This window comes from Cupressus sempervirens, chromosome 7 (genome assembly GCF_028749045.1).
Source record: "Cupressus sempervirens isolate cs-2001-9-10 chromosome 7, ASM2874904v1, whole genome shotgun sequence".
NCBI lineage: Eukaryota > Viridiplantae > Streptophyta > Pinopsida > Cupressales > Cupressaceae > Cupressus > Cupressus sempervirens.
Window position 1 is genome coordinate 504553168 of NC_143124.1, and position 19537 is coordinate 504572704.

At 43.2% G+C, this 19537-nt stretch overlaps 1 protein-coding gene across 1 annotated transcript in view; it reads left to right on the forward strand.

The window, feature by feature from the left end:
- LOC149547740 (putative protein arginine N-methyltransferase 6) overlaps window positions 1-19537 on the forward strand; it is a 244732-nt gene that overhangs the window by 171018 nt on the left and 54177 nt on the right. Inside the window, exon 11 of the mRNA XM_089791807.1 lies at window positions 759-952. Coding sequence (XP_089647933.1) covers window positions 759-952 — 194 coding nt within the window. The remainder of the gene's footprint in view (window positions 1-758; window positions 953-19537) is intronic.

A 19537-nucleotide genomic window follows, 5' to 3' on the forward strand; every position in this document is an offset into this window, starting at 1 on the left:
AAGAATAGCATTCTGACATGGAAACCAAAATTGTACAAATTCGGTCTTCAAATATACTTCTAATTGCTCAAATTCTCTCAAACCAAGATCGAGATATTGTGTGAGGAAATGCTAGAGCATTGCAGGCTTTAAAAAGGGCAGAAAACAATATATTTTTTAGTTTTTAGTGCTTAGGGAACATTATTCATCATTTTAGTGTCCAAACCAACGTTTCCCTGTTCAACCTATATTCCAATTGATACTCTGTTTGAGTTGTACACTCTTATGGTGAGTCCAACACAGAAACTTGTCAGGATTCATTTTTTACATGTTTTGAGTTGAGTACGCATGAAAATGTGCTACACAAACTTGTAAAGACTTGCTTTCAGCCACTGGTGATTTCCAAGTACTTAGTGAATTTGGCATGCAAACTTACCTTGACTTGTTTTCAGAGGATTGCAAGTACCAACCATTTTACTTGTTTTTGCGTTCTTTGTAGCTGATAACTGGGTAAACAATTGATTTCATGTAACCTTATTCAATATCTATTTAATAAAACTGTGTTCTATGCATTTCTTAATTTTCATAATTTGGTGCAAGTTTTCAACTACAGTTTTCTTGGTTCAACGTAAGCATAAGTGAATTCTTCTTATGTACGTATGGCTTGAGTTTTATTGAGATATCATATTTTCTGGCTAGAGTGATAACTGATTTGTTAAGATCAAAATCAAATTCACACAGATTTCTCACTGTTGGTCTCATAATTGATATTTTTGCAGCACCTCTTCATGGATTTGCATTATGGTTTGATGTCACCTTTGAAAGGCCTTCAATAACTCATACTGATGCCCAATTCGAATCCTCAATCAACCTATCCCTGAATGATAGTTTAAATAGAAGCAGGAAACGTGCAAAATCTACTTCTCTTGTTTTATCAACTGCTCCAGAAGAAGAACCCACCCACTGGGCTCAGGTTTGTTTCTCCTTGTTTTTGTGCCTAACAATGAGATTGCTGTATAGAAATGAGAAAATAAAATTATCGTGAACTTGTTTTGGATTGCATGATGTAAGATCATTTTTGTGTCTGAGTTTTTCTTCATATGAAAAATATTTTGAGATGGAGGTTTTCAAATTTGATGTGGAATTTTGTATGTCAAATATATTTTTCACATTTTCATATAATGTTTCATTGTAATAAATCTTCTAAAGAGAATTATATTATTGGCTGTAAATGATTATAATGAAAAATAATTTGGTTAGCTCATTCTCTTTAATTATTGCACCTGTATAACTGTTCCATCTTCTGAAGCAGGCTATTTCAGCCATCAGATCTTTCCAATTTTTGCCGAAGCACCAACAGCTGATTGTATTTAATCATTACTTTTCCTTCTGGTAACACCACAAAAAACCCAAACAAAAATTTCTGATTTTATGTTTCAAGATAAGCACCACAGACCTGCAAGGAGGATCTTCAAGGTGGTATTCAATGTCAGGACAGAAGAACAAGTATTTTGCTATATTTCAAATAAAATAGAATGGATGCTACCTTGAAATAGGGTACCTTCCAAAAAATGACTTCATGGTTAATATAGCGGAAGGAAGACCCTGAATGTCAAAGAAAAATAACTCTGATCTACAGATTAATGAAACCCTTCCCTAGACCAAAAACTATGATATTGTAGGTTGAAGAGAACTTATGACTTGCTGGGCATTTTAATGGTTGTAAAAGGGCAATTCCTTGTTTTCTGCATACAAAAAAGATACCAGACATTTGATGGAGGGCTATTATTTTTGAAGACTCTTTATGAAACGTTGATGCCCATCCCATAATCCAACCGATGATTTCCCAAGAGCAATGCCAGCATGGGTCAGGTTTCTCCCGCAGTCATGTGAATATTGGCAATAAACTGCTCTCAAGAAGGTAGACTGTGTTATAGGGAATTATGCGCAGCCTCAAAGCTCACACAAAATCCTGAGGTGCTAAATTGTGCACACAGCTATGTAGATGTGGATCTAGAGTGGACTTTCCAGCATAGGATAGTGCATGACATGGGAGGGCAGAGAATGCGAATGGCCATTGTATCAATTCAAGCAATTTAGATGCCATAATTGCCATTTGGATCATCATTTAGCTAGAGTGTTCCTGCAACAGGAAAACTAAAGTACCACAACTCATCCATTTACACTTGGAAAGACTCCCTAGACTGCAAATCCGTGAAGTAAAAGGTTCAAATGAAACACTAACAATCCCCAAGGAAGAAAGCAATACTAAACCAATCACATTATATTGCATACGTTTAAGGCATGCCTAACGAGCACCCCTTTCTTAAAGACAAAACTACAAGAGAAAACATTGATATGGCTATTTTCCAGACAAAATGAGATCAACTTCACAAAGGAATGTACATTTTGTAGGATTTCAGGTAGAAAACAGATTTTGAATATGAATTTAATCTTAAATGTACAATGGTATAGTAGAACCCAGAAATATATTTAATTTAGTCTTACCAAACCTTGTCTAGAGTCTTTTTGTAAAACTAAATACATGTTCATGAATATGAAGAGGGTTTAATTTAAGTAATATTCATAGTCCCTCTTTTAGAAACTATGAAATCAATGTAGGGGTATCCCAGAGGTTGAATAATCAGGCATCACCCAAAAGGAATGTATTACACGTTTGTTTTCCCCTATGCAACGTGCTTCATTGTATGCATTTTTCTTTTCATCTGTCTTATTGCATGCATATGCTTCTGGTGCTTTTTTATGATTATGTTCAACAATTGGTGGACCTATGCAACCATGCCCTTCACATCTTTGGTTTGTGTGCAACTCAATGCAACTTGCACATTCTTGCACACAGTAATTTCTGTTGGTTTTCAAGCATCGCTGCAAATGTACTAAGAACTGCCATTACGGTATTTGTTTTCCAAATACATCGATCTCTTTGAATTTGTATGAGTAATAAACCGAGAAGAGACATATCCCTACATGGGACATGTCTATTCATTAACATAATTAATATAATAGCAAACTTAATTAGAGTTATGTATATATATCATTATAATTATATTAACTATTACGAAGTAATTGGATAATATTTTCTTGTTATTAGCAAAGACCGATAGGTCTATATATACAAATGAACAAAGCGATTTTTCCTTAGGAAATGATCGTAAAGAATAGAAGTATTCTATTCTAGCTGAAAGAAAGCTAACAGATAACTATAGCTAACTAAATATTAGAAACATTCTAATATTTACAATAGATTACAAATAGATAACCATTAACTAATAATAGACGCTTATCTATTATCGTAATACCCTCCCTAAATGGTTAATCTATCCACAAAACCAAGGTCTCTAAATTTGACAAACTTATCAGGACCAAGAGGCTTGGTGAGAATGTTTGCAGTCTGATCTGTGGTGGGAACATAGTGCAAGTCTATTGTCTCGTCTTCAACTAGTTGTCATATGTAGTGACAGTAAACATCCACATGCTTGGTTTGTTCATGGAAGACTGGATTACGAGCTAGCTTGCTAACGCCTTCGTTATCAACAAACAAAGTGGTCGGTCTTGCTGGTGACATTTGCATATCCCCAAGCACCCGATGAAGCCAAACAACTACACAACCCGCCTTGACTGTCCCTCTGTATTCGGCCTTTGTAGAGGAAAGAGAAACTGCCTACTACTTCATAATGGTCCATGTGACGGCACTGGTTTCCAAACTGAACACAAATCCAGAAGTTGACTTTTTATCGTCAACAAAGCTTGCCCAATGTCGTCGGTAGATTTTGCATTCTATAGCCGACTTGGTTATGCCGTCGGAGATTTTGTATTTTGTAGCCGATGGGTAGATTAGGATTGTTATGTAGCCGACGGACCCCTTTGAGAAGGTTCGGCGGCAAGTATTTATGCCCTGTTTGGGATCATTGTAAATCATCTTATCATCTGCATGTAATCTCTTGGCATATGCGAATAAAGGAGTATTGCTATTGCTTTTTTTGTTCATTGTGTGTGTGCATTAATCAATTAACCTATGCGGTAAACATTTGGTGCCATTGCCCTGTGAACTTGGAGAGGAGGAATGAAGATTAATGCCAAATCAGCTTAACAAAGGTTGAAATAAGGTAAAGGGAAAGGATGGAATACGTATTGCGCAAGAAAATTTAATGTTGGCACAGCAAGCCGAACGTAGGAGGAGGTTCCAGAAGATTGCCGACGAACACAAAAGCGCCGAAGAATTATTGGAGGAGACTTGACAGCGGGTGGAGTTGGTGGAAGAAGCAAGGGAGCAGTTTTTGAAATTGTATTTGCCGAGGAAGAGAATCCAGATGGGAAAGAATCGACTTGCTCGGCTCGGAGTGCCGAGGGAGCAAGAGTGTGGAGTGAACTCTTTGTTTGGGATACACTTTTGGAAGGGACAACTTCAGAAGATCCTTCTTCACCAAGGTTCGCAGTTGTTGAGACCGCTGGTGTGGGAGAGCAAATCGCCGGTTTGGGAGCACAGACCGCCGGTGTGGGAGTGAACAGCGCCAATGTTGCAAGACGTTCGCAGCTGTTGAGACCGCTGGTGTGGGAGTGAACAATGCCAGTGTTGCAGGACCGAACAACGCCCGTGCACAAAATCTAGTGGTGATGGCGGGACCAAAGGAAAAGTTGCCAGAATTTGATGGTGATGGTACGGCCAATCCAATCCGACATTGTAAAACATGCGAAATGATTTGGAGGGCAAATGGCATAACAGATACAAATGAATGGGTCCGGCAGTTTGCGGCCACCCTACGGGGTGTTGCAATTGATTGGTTTGCCAATGCAGATCCCCAGAAATTAACCACTTGGGATGACCTCAAGAAGGAGTTTATTGCGGAATTTCAACTACTCTGCGATGACAATGAAATCATAGCCGAAATATACAACACAAAACAAGGGAAAAATGAAACAGTCTGAGTCTACGCCAGGAAGTTGAAGGACTTGATCAACAAAATGGAGAATAAGCCGGTTGATGGATTATAGAAAAGGTGGTTCATTGAAGGCCTACACCCGAAATTGCAAAAGAAAATGAAGATCATGCCACCATCGTCATACACTGAAGCGTACACTGGAAGTGAGCAAAAGACGAAAAAGAAGAAGAAGAAGAGTAGCTCCTCTGAGTCAGATGACGATGCATCCTCAGAAGAAGAAAGCAGCGATGAGGAAAACAGTAGCAAAAAGGTCCGAGCTCTCCAGAAGGACATGATCCATATGATGAAGGAATTTAAGAACATGCAGAAAGAGACAAAAGGAAGCGAGCTCTAGTGCACGGAATGTAAGGCAGAAGGTCACACAAAGGGCTCCTGTCCAAAGAACTAGTTCCACGATATTTGCTAGATCATGGGACATTCCAAAAAAGAATGCCCCTTCAACATGAAAACCAGAGGACCTCAACAGGTGTTCCTAGCACAGGAGGCTTCCGCATCCGGAGGAAGTGGGAACACAAGCACGGAGGGTGCCACATCCGGAGGATACATAAATAATAGACGTGGGCAGAACAACAATAATGCAAACAATAACAATAATAATGGCAGCTGGAGTCGAATTCAGTATGATGCGAATGGACTGCCGATCGTTCAATGCCGAGCCTGTAATTTGTGGGGCCACTTTGCCAAGGATTATTCAATGACAAACACACCAAAATTATTATGCAGATGGTGCGGACTCGACGATCATGAAGATCCCAAGTGCCCGAAGTCTGGAGTAAATCTGATCATCGTTGGGATGGACGAAGAGGAGGTTTTGGCAATCACACTAAAACAAGCAAAACTATACCCCAACCCCGTGGAAGGAAAAGAGGCTGGAAGAAGTATGGAAGGAAATCAAAAAAGCAACAAATGCGGAGACATCTCAGTTGAAGGACACCACGGGCACCTCACCAAGGAATTGCGCGGAACAGAACATTGTACGACAGATACTACAAACGGAGGTACCCATCAAAATCAACGCTGTTGATCACAATGCCTCAGCTCTGGTCCGCACTCACAAATATCGCACCAACTACCAAGTTACCAGGAGAACTAGGAAGAGCGAAGGAAATTGCTGCCAATGGAGAAGACCCAATGTTGCTCGCCCTTGCATCCGAATGGCATCTAGCGGTCGTCGAGATGGGGATTCTCGGAAGTGTGCTGACGGACACAATTGTTGACGGAGGGTCTGACGTGAACATTTTACCCGAGGATACTTGGAAGAGGCTAGGACAACTGACGCTGTGGCCACCTACATTCCAGTTGTTGATAGCAGACCAACATGGCATAAAACCTCTCGGCATCCTGATGGCACAACTAGTTACAATTGGCACATACCCGTTCTTGCTTGACTTTGTCGTGATCCCGCTGAAGAGAAAAGGATACGATGCCATTCTGGGCCGTGGATGGCTTATTCAAGCCAAAGTTAAACATGATTGGAAGAAAAACACTTTATCACTTGAAAGCAAAGGGAGAAAATTCGTTATTGATTTGCACACTCAGATGGTGGGAGAAGAAGCTTTGTCATCAGATTCTGAAAAGGAAGATGAAGGGAGGCAGCGTATTGAACCGGATCAGGAGGGAGTCCTGTGGTTGGAAGGAGGATCAATGGATGACGACTTGGATTCGATCAATCGTCTCTACCACTGGCAAATAGAGGACTACAAATTGTTCCAGAGCTGCAATGTACTGACAATAGAGGAAGGCCACAACGGAGATGAGTTTCCAAGAGAATTCAGAGAAATGAAAGAGGGGGATGCGCTGTTCGATGAGACACCCGCCCATGCATTCACTGAAGGGGAGCCCATCAAATACAACAAAGCCACATTGCAAACTATGAATTTGGAAGACGAAGCCGAACCGAGAAACATATTGGTAGGAGATAACTGGGATCTAGTATTAAAAGTAGCGGCATTAAAGATATTCTTGGAATATAAGGATGTATTCGCATGGACATACAAGGATCTAAAGGGAGTACCTCTCGAGTTCTGTGTGCATCGCATCTCGCTGGTCGAAGGAGCAGTGCCGGTACGGAAGCGACCCTACAGGATGAATAAGAACTATGTGGCACGGGTTATAGAGGAAATCAATCAGATGCTAGAAGCCAGTATCATTTTCAAGGTGCAGACTAGTGAATGGGTGTCACCCATACTAATCTCACTGAAGGACATCACCCAGATCCGGATATGTGTTGATTTCAAATGCCTGAATGCAGTCACGATCAAAGATCCGTTTCCAATTCCATTTACGAACAACATCTTGGAGGAGGCAGCTGGATGTGAGATTTACTCTTTCATGGACGGATTTTTCAGATACAATCAGATTTGAATTGCAGAGGAGGATAAACTGAAGATGACATTTGTCGTAGAAGATGGAGTGTACGCATTAAAATGGATGTCATTTGGTTTGTGCAATGCGCCCGCTACATTCCAGCATATCATACTGCATATCTTTGACAAAATGTCTGTGGGAAACTTCAAAGCATTCCTCGATGATTGGTCGGTATTCAGCACTGAGGACAAACCCCTGGCAACACTGGGCGAGTGTATGGAGAGATGCCGACGGGCGCGCCTAGCCCTTAATCCGAAGAAGTGCAGGTTTATGGTTCCACAGGGAAGGTTGCTTGGACACAGTGTTTGTAAAGAGGGATTAAAGACGGATCCGGACAAGGTTAGAGTAATATTGGAAATGCAGCCTTCTACCAATGTAATGGAGGTAAAATCTTTCTTGGGACACAGGTTATTACAGAAGGTTCATCAATTTTTTTGCCAAAGTATCATATCCGCTAGACAGATTAACGTGCAAAGCAGAATCATTTAGATGGGAGAGGGAACATGATGAGGCATTTGAAGCACTGAAGGTACGATTGGCTACGACACCCATCTTGGCATATTCGGATTGGGATAAGGAATTCCATGTTCATGTTGACGCATCCAACTATGTGATCAGAGCAACCTTGACGCAGACAGGCAACCACGGCTTGGATCACCCGATATACTTTGCCAGCCGACTGTTATCAAGAGCGGAACAGAACTACAACACAACGGAACGGGAAGCATTGGGCATGGTGTACGCAATACAGAAGTTTCGACACTACTTGTTGGCGACATTGTTTGTATTCTATGTCGATCATTAAGCTTTATTGTACCTCGTAAATAAACCGATTATTCAAGGAAGAATTAGTCGGTGGCTCCTTTTGCTACAGGAATTCACCTTCAAAATTGTTGTACGAGCTGGCAAGAAGCATGTTAGTGTGGACCATTTGTCGCGGATTAAAATAGGTGAACCAATAGATAGAGGCGTGAATGATGACTTCCCTGATGCACATTTATTCCAAATTGCAGTACTACCAAAATGGTATACCAGTATTGGGGAGTACTTGTCCATGGGACAGCCACCAACGAAGATGCCAGAGAGTGAAAAACAGAAATTGGTATTAAGGAGCCGCACATTTCAGTTGATTAATGGATTGTTGTACAAAATGGGGCTGGATCACATCCTCAGACGGTGTGTGTTGGAGGAAGAAATACCGAAAGTATTGAAGGAAGCACATGAGGGACCAGCAGGTGGACATATGGGATGCGACACCATGGTGTGGAAGATACTACTGGTAGGACTGTGGTGGCCGACGGTGTACAATGACGCACGGGAATGGGTTGTTGGTTGTGACACTTGCCAACAAGCCGGGAAGCTGCTGAAGAGAGACTTTATGTCGCTCAATCCCTCACACGCATAGGAACTCTTTGAACGGTGGGGATTGGATTTCATCGGACCTTTGAAGGTGAGCAAGACCTGCGGTGTCAATACATTGTTGTCGCAACGGAGTACCTGACCAAGTGGGTGGAGGCATGCGCACTACCGGATAACTCAGCCGTCAGCACAGTAAGATTTTTTTACAAGAAGATCATTATTAGGGACGGAATTCCATTATAGTTAACAAGTGATAGGGGTGGACACTTTGTTAACCATGTTATTAGATTGCTAACCACTAAATTCAAGATCTGCCATTCATTATTGAGCCTATACTATCCGAGAGCAAACGGACAGGCCGAAGCTACAAACAAGTTCCTGGTATCAATTATTTACAAGTCTTGTGCAGTCGAAGGTGAGGATTGAGAGGAAAAGCTACCTTCTACTCTGTCGGCATACCGCACAGCATAGAAGGTGACAACAGGGCAGACACCTTTCCAATTAATGTTCAAGCAGGAGTCAGTGGTACCGATGGAATTCATGATATTGAGCCTGAGGATAGCACTGGAAAATAGGTTAGACGACATGGAAAGCTTAAGGGAGCGGCTGTACAAATTGAACAAGCTTGAGAAGCGGTTATTGACACAGTGGGCCACAGAGGTGATGCAGAACAGGCGTAAGGCATGGCATGACAAACACCTGAAACTGAACAAATTCCAGCCGGGACAGTGGGTGTTAAAGTATGATGGAAGGAACAAAGTCAAACCAGGCAAATTCAAAGTCAGATGGGTTGGGCCATACCAGATTCGGGAGGTAGGTGACAATGGAGCAATAAAATTGTGGACTCTGGACAGACAAGAGGTGCCTCAGACAGTGAATGGGTCTAATCTAAAAATGTACCATACCAGGAAGACTCCAGCATAATCGCAAAAGGATGAAGTTGGAATGACTCCCTTAGAGAATGATGGAGTCCGGAGGTAGAGTTGAGTTGTTCTTCAAAAAAAAAAGAAAAAAAAAATTCCCTAGATACAATTATTTGCCTCTTTTATGCATCGTGAACATTGGAATGGTTGTAAGAAGAAGATTTCCTCCTAGATACAATTATTTGTCTCTTTTATTTCTATTATTTTCTTTTGTGACAAATTGTATGGATCCCAAGCCTTGACTTGGATCATTTTTCTTGCATTGTTATCAAGGAATAATGGAGAGTTATGAGAGTCATCTTGAATTCCATAACCTTAAAATTGAAGGCCATAGGTGTCTTTTCCACAGACGGGTTTGTGTTAGACTGCTTCTTTTTGTTTCCCGCAGTTACTCTTTTCCGCGGACGTCTTTGGTTCGCCGCGCATGACTTCCTTTCCGAGGATGTTTCCTTCCTCGCGGATGGTTGATGTCTTTGTATCTAATTTCTCCACAGACGGGTGATGTCTTTCTTGCGGATAGGTTGGTGCACGTGGGCATTTTTGTTATCCGTGGTTGTTTCTTGTTGTTTTGCGGATGTCTTAGTCTCCTCGCGCTGCAACATTTCAGTACATATTTTATGTCCGTCCATGGACTGTTTCCCGTGGTTGTTGCCATGCCTTCCGTGGACGTCTTTCCCATGGACTAGCTCCTCGCTTCCTTGCGGCTAGGCTTTCTCCGTGGGTGCTTGCTTTTTTCCATGGACACTTATCCTCTCCCCACAGATTGGTTTCCTTTCGTGGATATCTTCCTCCTTGCATCTGGCAGCTGTTGCATCCGTGACTTGCCTAGTTCCGTAGAGACTTTCTTTTAAACCTACAAGTGTTTAACTCGTGGGCTATATCTTTTTTTCCACACGCATTCTCTCTGAGCCTTGGCGTGCTTTCCCTCAGCACTTTGTGTATTCTCATGACTGTTGCTCTACTTCTGAGGTGTCATTATGTGGAGACTTGTGCAAGACACGTAGTTGGAATTTTGTTGATGGCCATGGTTCCATTCTTTTCTACGGCTCCAGTCTTGGTAACATTATATGCTTTGGCGGAGGTATTGTGAGCTCGACAGTTGGTGGTGTTAGATCCCATGGATGAGTTTTAAGATTCTCATGGCTTAGGCAATGGAAAGGGGGAAATTTTACGCATAGTCTCCGCGGACAGGCAAAAGCTACTGGAACCCTACATTTAAAGGTGGGAAAGAAACAGTTATTATATGGAATCAGTAGGGAAACAGAAGCAGTGGAAAGACCAGCTGAAGACAAGTATGGAAAAGAATGCCAGGGTTTTAGCTTCTGGAATCCGCATTGCAGGGCCATTCGCTTCCAGCAGCAAGAAATAGAAAGTAAGGGCAAAACTCACACATCTTACTGTTCAGTTTGAGGGACTTAATGGCAATGAGTGTCAGAAATGGTGGCAGGAAACTCCAGATGCAGACCTAATTAAACAGATTTTGATACGGGCATAGGTGCATTGGGCCATCCAGCTTCTGGTTTCTTCCATCCGATTATTTGAATCAGTTTTACGAACTATGATAGAAGCATATAATCGGCACAGTAGAACCAGCACATTCTTGTACAAAAAGCATTAGATGATGATTTCCTTTAAGCCTAGGGATTTCACTAGGGTTTTTGGCATCCCTTGCTGAGGAGGGAAGAAGGTGGAAATCAAGAATCACAAGCTCTCTCAGGAACGGAAAGAACATTGGATACGATTAGTGGGCCGCGATCTTACACCCGACGAGATGGAGTCAGTGATCAAGCAGTCTAAATTCAAAGGGCTTTGGCGAGATCTTATTCGAGAAGGCCACTGGAGGTGCATTATGGATGTCATCAAGAGCAAGCTGACAGGGGCAACTCAGGCTATATATATAGCATTGCCATAGATTGTATTCATGAATGGCATCATGAACGACACGTCGTATGATTGGGCTACAGTTCTTGCCGACAGGATGGAGGAGTTCATGACACTCTAGCACCACACATTCTTTATGCCGCACCATGCAATTGGTTTGTTTCTGGAGGCAACAGTTAATCAAATACCAATGGATAATTTTGAGGCACCACCTCAGGGAAAGTTGGCACAGGGAGAGCCTCTGATATTTTATTGGAGACATTTGGACACGAGTGGGACAGCAGCGGGGTAGAAGAAGGTATTTCGGGGATTGTAGGCTCATGGGGACACCGACAGCGAGTGGGAGGAGACTCCAGAGAGCAGTGGGGCTGAGTATGAGGAAGAGATTACTTCCACGGATGTTGGCAGCGAACTAGTAGATAGTGAGCCCACATTTTTCACCCCGCCACAGTTGTCAACTTCGGCGCACTTGTCCTCCCCCACTTCACATGTTCCCCCGTTTGGTTAGCGGCATGCACCGGTCGTGATAACCCCACCGACAGTAGCAGATGTCCCATGGGCAGTGGCTGAGGGTGTCCCACCGACGACAGATGTTGTTGCATTAGGGACCACTCTAGGTGTTTCTTTCTCCACGGCCGTCACGGATGTTGTTCTAGTTGCACCAACGGAGCCAGTCTTGTAGAGGGTGGAGTTGCTAGCGCCGGAGCCTGAGCTCCAGGTTTGTTTGGAGGTGATTGAGTGTGATGCAGTGGTCACTATTTCGTCCTCCTTGTTAGCAGATGCCGAGCTAGTACAGACAACCCAATCAGCCCAGCCAGCATAGCAGGAGGAGAGCATGGAGGCCGCATAGTCAAAACAGTTGGAGGTGAGGGATAGAGATAGTTCTTTCTTGAGACAGCAGTTTCGTCTCATCCCTGTCGAGGTTGGTCTGTCTATTCAGTGCCCCAGGCATCTAGGGGTATTAGCTACAGTAGCAGAGCCTTAGGAGGTGGGAGTGCCAGAGGCCGAGGATGTGCCGAGAGCAGAGGAGGCCGCACCGGATGTGGGCATGGCCACCACAGACGAGGCAGAAAATAGTGATGAGGAATGGACGATGGAGGGCGTGGCGAAGGAGGATTATGGGTCGGATGAGGATAGGTGCAGGGACTACCTCAGGGCTATGAAGGTTGCGTTAAAAAAGGGACACCATGTGGCATTGCGGGCTATGACTCGGCGGAGGGGTTTGAGCTTATATTAGGGGGATTTGCCTGCAGCGGTTTCGTTCATGTTTTGAGGACAGAGGATGGCTAGCAGTTGAGACACCAGAGATGTTGGTGGATTGGGCCACCGAGCCGGAGTTGGGTTCGTGCAACACTTCCATGGAGAAGCTGGCGCAGGAGATAGTAGGACTGTACAAAGAAGTCTACTATGCTCGCAGGTGTGCGGAGGTGGACAGGACAGCAAACAGGGTCGCAGTGGAGAGGTCTCTAGTAGTAGAGGAGGCTAGAGAAAGGGTAAATGCAGATTTGGCCAGCCAGCAGGCAGTGTGGGTAGCTGAGCAGGCTGCACTGATGCGGGATAAGGAAGCGACCGTGCGAGATAAGGAAGCAGTTGAGTAGGAGTTGTAGTTAGCAAGGACACAGGCTATGGATGTGGTACTTCTTCTGAAGGAGGCCATAGAGGTTAATACACGGATTCAGAAGGATTTGCGCATCCGGACAAATCAGGTCTATGAGTTGCATCGGCAACAACATTCTTTAGGGGCATCACCTTCTCTCTAGTATTTTTTGTTTTGTTGTATGTGGGTTGTCTCCTATTTTGTTAGTCGTTAAGAGACGCCTTTTGATTTTTGGGGGGGATGATGTCGTCGGTAGATTTTGCATTCTGTAGCCGACTTGGTTATTTCGTTGGAGATTTTGTATTTTGCAGCTGAGGGGTAGATTAGGATTGTTATGTAGCCGACGGACCCCTTCGGGAAGGATCGGCAGGAAGTATTTATACCCCGTCTGGGATCATTGTAAATCATCTTATCATTTGCATGTAATCTCTTGGCATATGCGAATAAAGGAGTATTGTTGTTGCTGTTCTTGTTCATTGTCTGCATGCATAAATCAATTAACCTATGCGGTAAACACCCAATCTGATCTGTGAACCCATTGAGTCTAGGATTAGAACTTTGAGGGTAACAAAGTCCAAAATCTGTAGTACCTTTTACATAATGAAGCACATGCCTTGCTGCCATCCAATGATAAGCCTTAGGAGCTGTCATAAAACATGAGATGTAGCTGACTGCGAAGCTGATATTAGGCCTAGTAGTAGAGAGGTAGATGAGGCTGCCTACTAGTTGCCTCTATGTAGTATCATCAACGGGAGGGGAATCAGACTTGGCTGATAACTTGAGACCTTTCTCCATGGGTGTAGATGTAGGCTTGTAATCCTGCATACAAAATTTGTCTAATGGAGCCCTGACATATTTGGAATGAGAGATGAATACACCCGAAAGTTGTTGCTAAACCTCAACACCTAAGCAATAATGCATGAGCCCAAGGTCAGTCGTATGAAAAGACTGGCATAGATTTTGTTTAATTCCCTAAATCAAAGATGCCGAACTACCAGTGATGATCTAACCATCCGCATAAATAACCAGAAGGATGATGTCACTATCAGTAGTCTTGATGTACAAATTTGGGTCTAAAGAACTCCTCTTGAATCCCTGATCACTGAGGTACTTATCAATTTTTATGTACCACGCCGTAGGAGCTTGCTTCAAGCCATAGAGAGATTTCACTAATTTGAGAACCTGATGGTCTTTACCGTAAACCTTGAAACCAAGAGGCTACGTCATGTAGACCTCTTCGTAGAGATCACCGTTTAGGAAAGCATTCTTATCGTCCATCTAATGGACCTTCCAGCCAAACTATGCTGCCATGGCTAGGACTAATTCGATTGTGCTCATCTTTGTAGTAGGAGCAAAGGTTTCCTCATAATCAATGCCCCGGTGCTGAGAAAAGCCCTTCGCAAGTAAATGAGCTTTGTACTTATCCAAAGTACCACCAGTCTCTGCAATGGGTGAAGTGACGTGAGGCACTTGAATCAATGTACCAGGCATATGACTTCACATGATTTGCATGTTTTTAAGCCATGAAGGCGTAAAAGGAAGATTCTGTCTGCTCAATGTGCTTTGCACTATTCGCTTTGGGTTGTGAACCCGATTGCTTAGTGTTTACCGCATAGGGCAAGAAGTTCAACACATGTATAACACGATTCAATTCAGAACAGGTACTTTATTCATGACGCACTTGCAGATTACAATCCGATTACAATGACTATAATGATCAATCGATTCTAACTGATGATTCCAAAGTCCATCTCGGACATGTACATATATCTTCCCGAAGGGGTGACTCAAGCGTCATGCGCCCGTTCGGATACGACTCTACCCGTCGGCTACATTATATATTTACCGACAACATCATCCCCCCCAAAAGAAAAAGTCGTCTCCAGACGACAATTACAAAATATATGAGACAAATTAACTACAAAATACATTAACTGACTAACTACAACAAGATAGATTTTTTTCTGTCACATCACTTTCATGTTCATCTCGTGCCTGCACCAAACTGGTCTCCAAACCACGTTGCATCTGTAGCCTCTGCTAACACAATACTGTCTCTTTAGCTGACCTTGATAGGCACCCGTGTTGCTTTCTCTGCTTCCCACTCCTGAGTACCCAGAGCCAAGTGTCGTTGTATTGCCTCTAACTGGATGATTAGCTCCTCCCGAGCTCTCTACGCATCCACCAAGACAGCCTCACGTCCAACACCTACTCCAATTGCCTCTAGTACACAAACGCTCTATGCCTGCAATAGCTCCAAGTCTTCACCAATTGGTCAGACTTTCCACGACTGATATCCGCAACGACTGGGGGGCTAGGGGGCAACGCCCCCAGCAGGGTCGGGGGGCAGCGCCCCTGTGGGGTCCTGGGGCACACCGAAACCCACACAAAACTACATGAAACACACCATTTCTGTCATTTTTTTCCGATTCCACACTCTTTCTAGCAACTGCTTATGTCTACCCTTCCCTTTGGCATCATGCATTACTCATTCCGAACTGTTTCAATCTGTCGTCGTTTTTTCTTTCTTTTGCTCTTCCACTTCCTCTTTTTTGCAGACTTGTTTTGTGAATCGGCTACAACAATTCCTCTTCCTTTCCTGATACCCTTCGTACGGCTATCCCAGCTTCTCCCTTGCCGTACATTGTACGACCTTTTTCCCTTTCCTCTGGTCGCCTAGTCCGTATGGAAAGGCCGTACGGTCTTCTTACGCTATTCCTTGCTTATGTTTTTGGCTGTACAGACATCAATGATTCTTTGTGTTTCAACTTGCCTTAGGACCATACGGTCTTTCTTTGTATCCTTCGCTATTCCATCGTACAGTATGGTCTTTTCACTAGAGGTCGTACGGTCTATCTTCCGTACGGTACGGTATGGTCTAGTACAGTTTCATTTATAAAACAAAACAAAAAACCTCAAGGCCGTACGGTCACTGCTCTTCACCGTACGGTATCACTGTACGGGCTTATATCTCCAGCCTATGCGAGTTTTTCAGGCCGTACGGTCATCTAGGGGGCCGTCCAGTCATGGGGGAAGGCTATACAGTCTTACTTTTCCCACTCCTTGGATTCGTACGGTCAGGATGGCTGTATGGTTATCAAATAATTCCTTCTCAAATTCTTTGTTTGCTCCCTTTATTATTATTTCTTACTTTATTATCATTTGATTTTCTTCATATTTCTCTATATCATTTGTGCTAAGGCCATACAACAATCTTTGCTCCAATAAAAAAAAAAATTTCCTTATCTACTTCCAATCTTCTCAACTGTAATTCAAAAATTAGACTTTATCACATTTTTACATCCCTACTTTATTTCAAAATATACACTACATATATACATTATTTACAGGCATCTTTTCCTCGTTCAATTGTTTGTCAGCGGAGGATCCTTTCTTTCTCTATATATTTTCAACTTTGATCCATTTACGGCATCTAGTATTTCTTACAATTTAATTGCTCCGTTATACCCAACTTCCCGTATCTTATACGGTCCAACCCATTTAACTTTAAATTTTCCAGGCCTTATTTCATTTCATCCATTATACTTCAGTACTAACTGACCGGGTTGAAAGTTGTTCAATTTTAGGTGCTTCTGACGCCATACCTTCCACCTGTTTTGTGCAACTTCCATGGCCCATGCTGCATAGTTCTTATTCCTTCGGTACGGTTGCTTCCGTATGGGTACCACACCTTCAATTAATGGTATCCGATGGACACATAACTTTGGTGGTACTCTTTTTAAGTCCTTATACATCCAAGCAAAAACATCTTTATACTCCATGAATATTTTGAATGCTGCCGCCTTCAATACTGGGTTTCAATCATCTCCTACAAGAATGTTCTTCGGATTTTCCTCATCGCCCAAGTTCATTGTTTTCACTGTTGGCTCTTCATACTTTATTGGTTTATCTGTACTGAACGTATGGGCAGGTGTTTCATCCACTTGCGCTTCTCCCTCCTTAAGTTCACTGTACTCCTTCGAAAACTCATGGCCTTCTTTTCCTTCCTCGATACTCAAAATATTGCAACTCGGAAAGACCTCATAATCTTCCATTTGCCAATGTAGCAATCCGTTTATTGAATCTAGGTCGTCATTAGTTGACCCTCCTATTCTTAGCACCCCTTCATCATCTGGTTCCATCCTTTTTTTCCCTTCATCATCACTCTCGCCGCCGCCTTCTAAGTCCGATGACGCGGCTTCTTCTCCTACCATCTGTGTATGCAAATCGATTATAAATCTCCTACCTCTCTTCTCTATTGACAGGGTGTTCCTTTTCCAATCATGCTTTACCTTAGCTTGCACCAGCCACCCCCGTCCTAGGATGGCGTCGTACCCTCTTCTCTTTAGTGGAATAACCATGAAATTCAGTAAAAATGGTTGTGTCCCAATTGTTACCGGCTGCGCCATTAGAGTGCCCAAGGGTTTTATCCCATGTTGATCTGCTGTAAGTAATTGAAAGATGGGTGGCCATAGTGTTGGTTGTCCAAGGTTTTTCCAGATATCTTCCGGCATCACATTCACTCCCGATCCTCCGTTTACTATTGTATCCGTTAGCACCGTACCCGGAATGCCCATCTCCACCACTGCTGGGTGTCTACCTGTTGGAAGTGCTAATAACATTGGTTCTGTTGCTGCTGCTATGTTTGTTTTCGTACTATCCTTTGCTTCCTCCGTTACTCTCGGGGACGGTGTCATATTTATAATAGCCATATGCAGTTGTGGCATGGTGAGAAGATCATTTAATTTAATTGGCACTTCCGTTTGCATTATCTGTTTCACCATGTTTTGTTCCGCCAAGTTTCTCTTCGGAGTTTCAGCAGTGTCTTTTACTTGTAACTTCTCCGCTTTCATCTGCTTCTCTATCTCTGTTCGGGCTTTTTGTAACCTCTCCTTCTCTTCTTCCGCATTCGGATATTTTGCTTTCCTCGCCTGCTCCCGTGTGATCGCCAACACGTTTTCATCACATGTTTCAATACTTAATAAATTCACGCCTTGCTTTGGACATTTTGAATCTTCATGGTCCCCCAGACCACACCATTTGCACAGTAGCTGCGGCATCTCTTTCGTAGTATAGCACTTAGCGAAGTGAGCCCAAAGATTACATGCCCAACACTGTATCATCGGCCGTCCACTCGCATCATATTGTATTCTACTTCGGCCTCCATTGTTATTGTTATTGTTTCCACCCCTTCCGCCTCTATTATTATATCAATATCCACCTGAAGTTGCATCATTGCCCGCGTTGTTGCTATTGTTCGACGCTTCCTGCGTTAGTAACACCTGCTGATGTCCTTTTGTTTTCAAGTTAAACGGGCACTCTTTCAGGGAATGCCCTGCCACCTGGCAGATGTCACAAAACTGCTTCTTCGGGCATGAACCCTTCGTATGGCCGTCCTCCTTGTAATCTATACACCACAGTTCTCCTTTTACTGTATCTGGATTCTTTTTCAAATTTTTGAATTCTTTCATCATCCGCAGCATGTCTTTCTGTAGTGCTTCCACCTTCTTGTTTGATTCCTCATCACTACTACTACTCTCCGAGGATGAATCATCTGAATCAGAGGACTTATGTTTCTTCTTCTTACTCGTCTTCTGTTCGCTTTCTAAATCCATGGCACGAGTATATGCACCGGTGTATGATGACAGTGATACAATCTTCATTTTCTTTTTAAAAGTTGGCCGTAGCCCCTCCACGAACCACCGTTTTTTCAACCCATCCACTGGTTGACTCTCCATCTTTCCGATCAATTCTTTTAGTCGCCTGGCATAGGTTCGGACTGTCTCATTCTTTCCTTGTTTGGTGTTGTAGATTTCTGCCACTATTTCATTATCATCTTGGAGTAATCTAAATTTTGCTATAAATTCTTTTTTAACATTCTCCCATGTATTAAGTTTCTGAGGACTAGTGTCAGAAAACCAATCTATCGCCACACCCTGTAGGGTTGTTGGAAATTGTCTTACCCAATCATCCTCATCTGTCATGCCATTTGCCGTCCATATGGTCTCACACGTTTTACAATGTCTGATAGGGTCTGCTGAACCATCACCGTGAAACTTGGGTAACTTTTCTTTAGGGCCAGCCATCGTTACTTGCCTTTGATTCTGAGGTACTTGTGTATCTGCACTGTTTTGAGCCCCCGCGCTGTTATGGACTCCCGCGCTGTTCTGTGCTCCCGCGCTGTTTTGGACTCCCGTGCTGTGCTGTGCTCCCGCGTTGTTCTGTGCACTAGTGTTGTTCTGTGCTCCCGCGTTGTTCTGGTCTTCCACGCTGTTATGAATAATAGTCTTGTTTCCAACAACTGCGTTGTCTGGTGAAAAGTCTTCAAGTGACGTTCTATTCTCCGCCTGTATCTCTTCGTCCAGTGTATCAGGAACAAAGAGATCACTCCACGCTCATGCTCCCTTGGCACTCCGAGCCGGGCGAGTTTCTTCCCTTCCGTTTAGACACTCTCCCCTCGGCATATACAG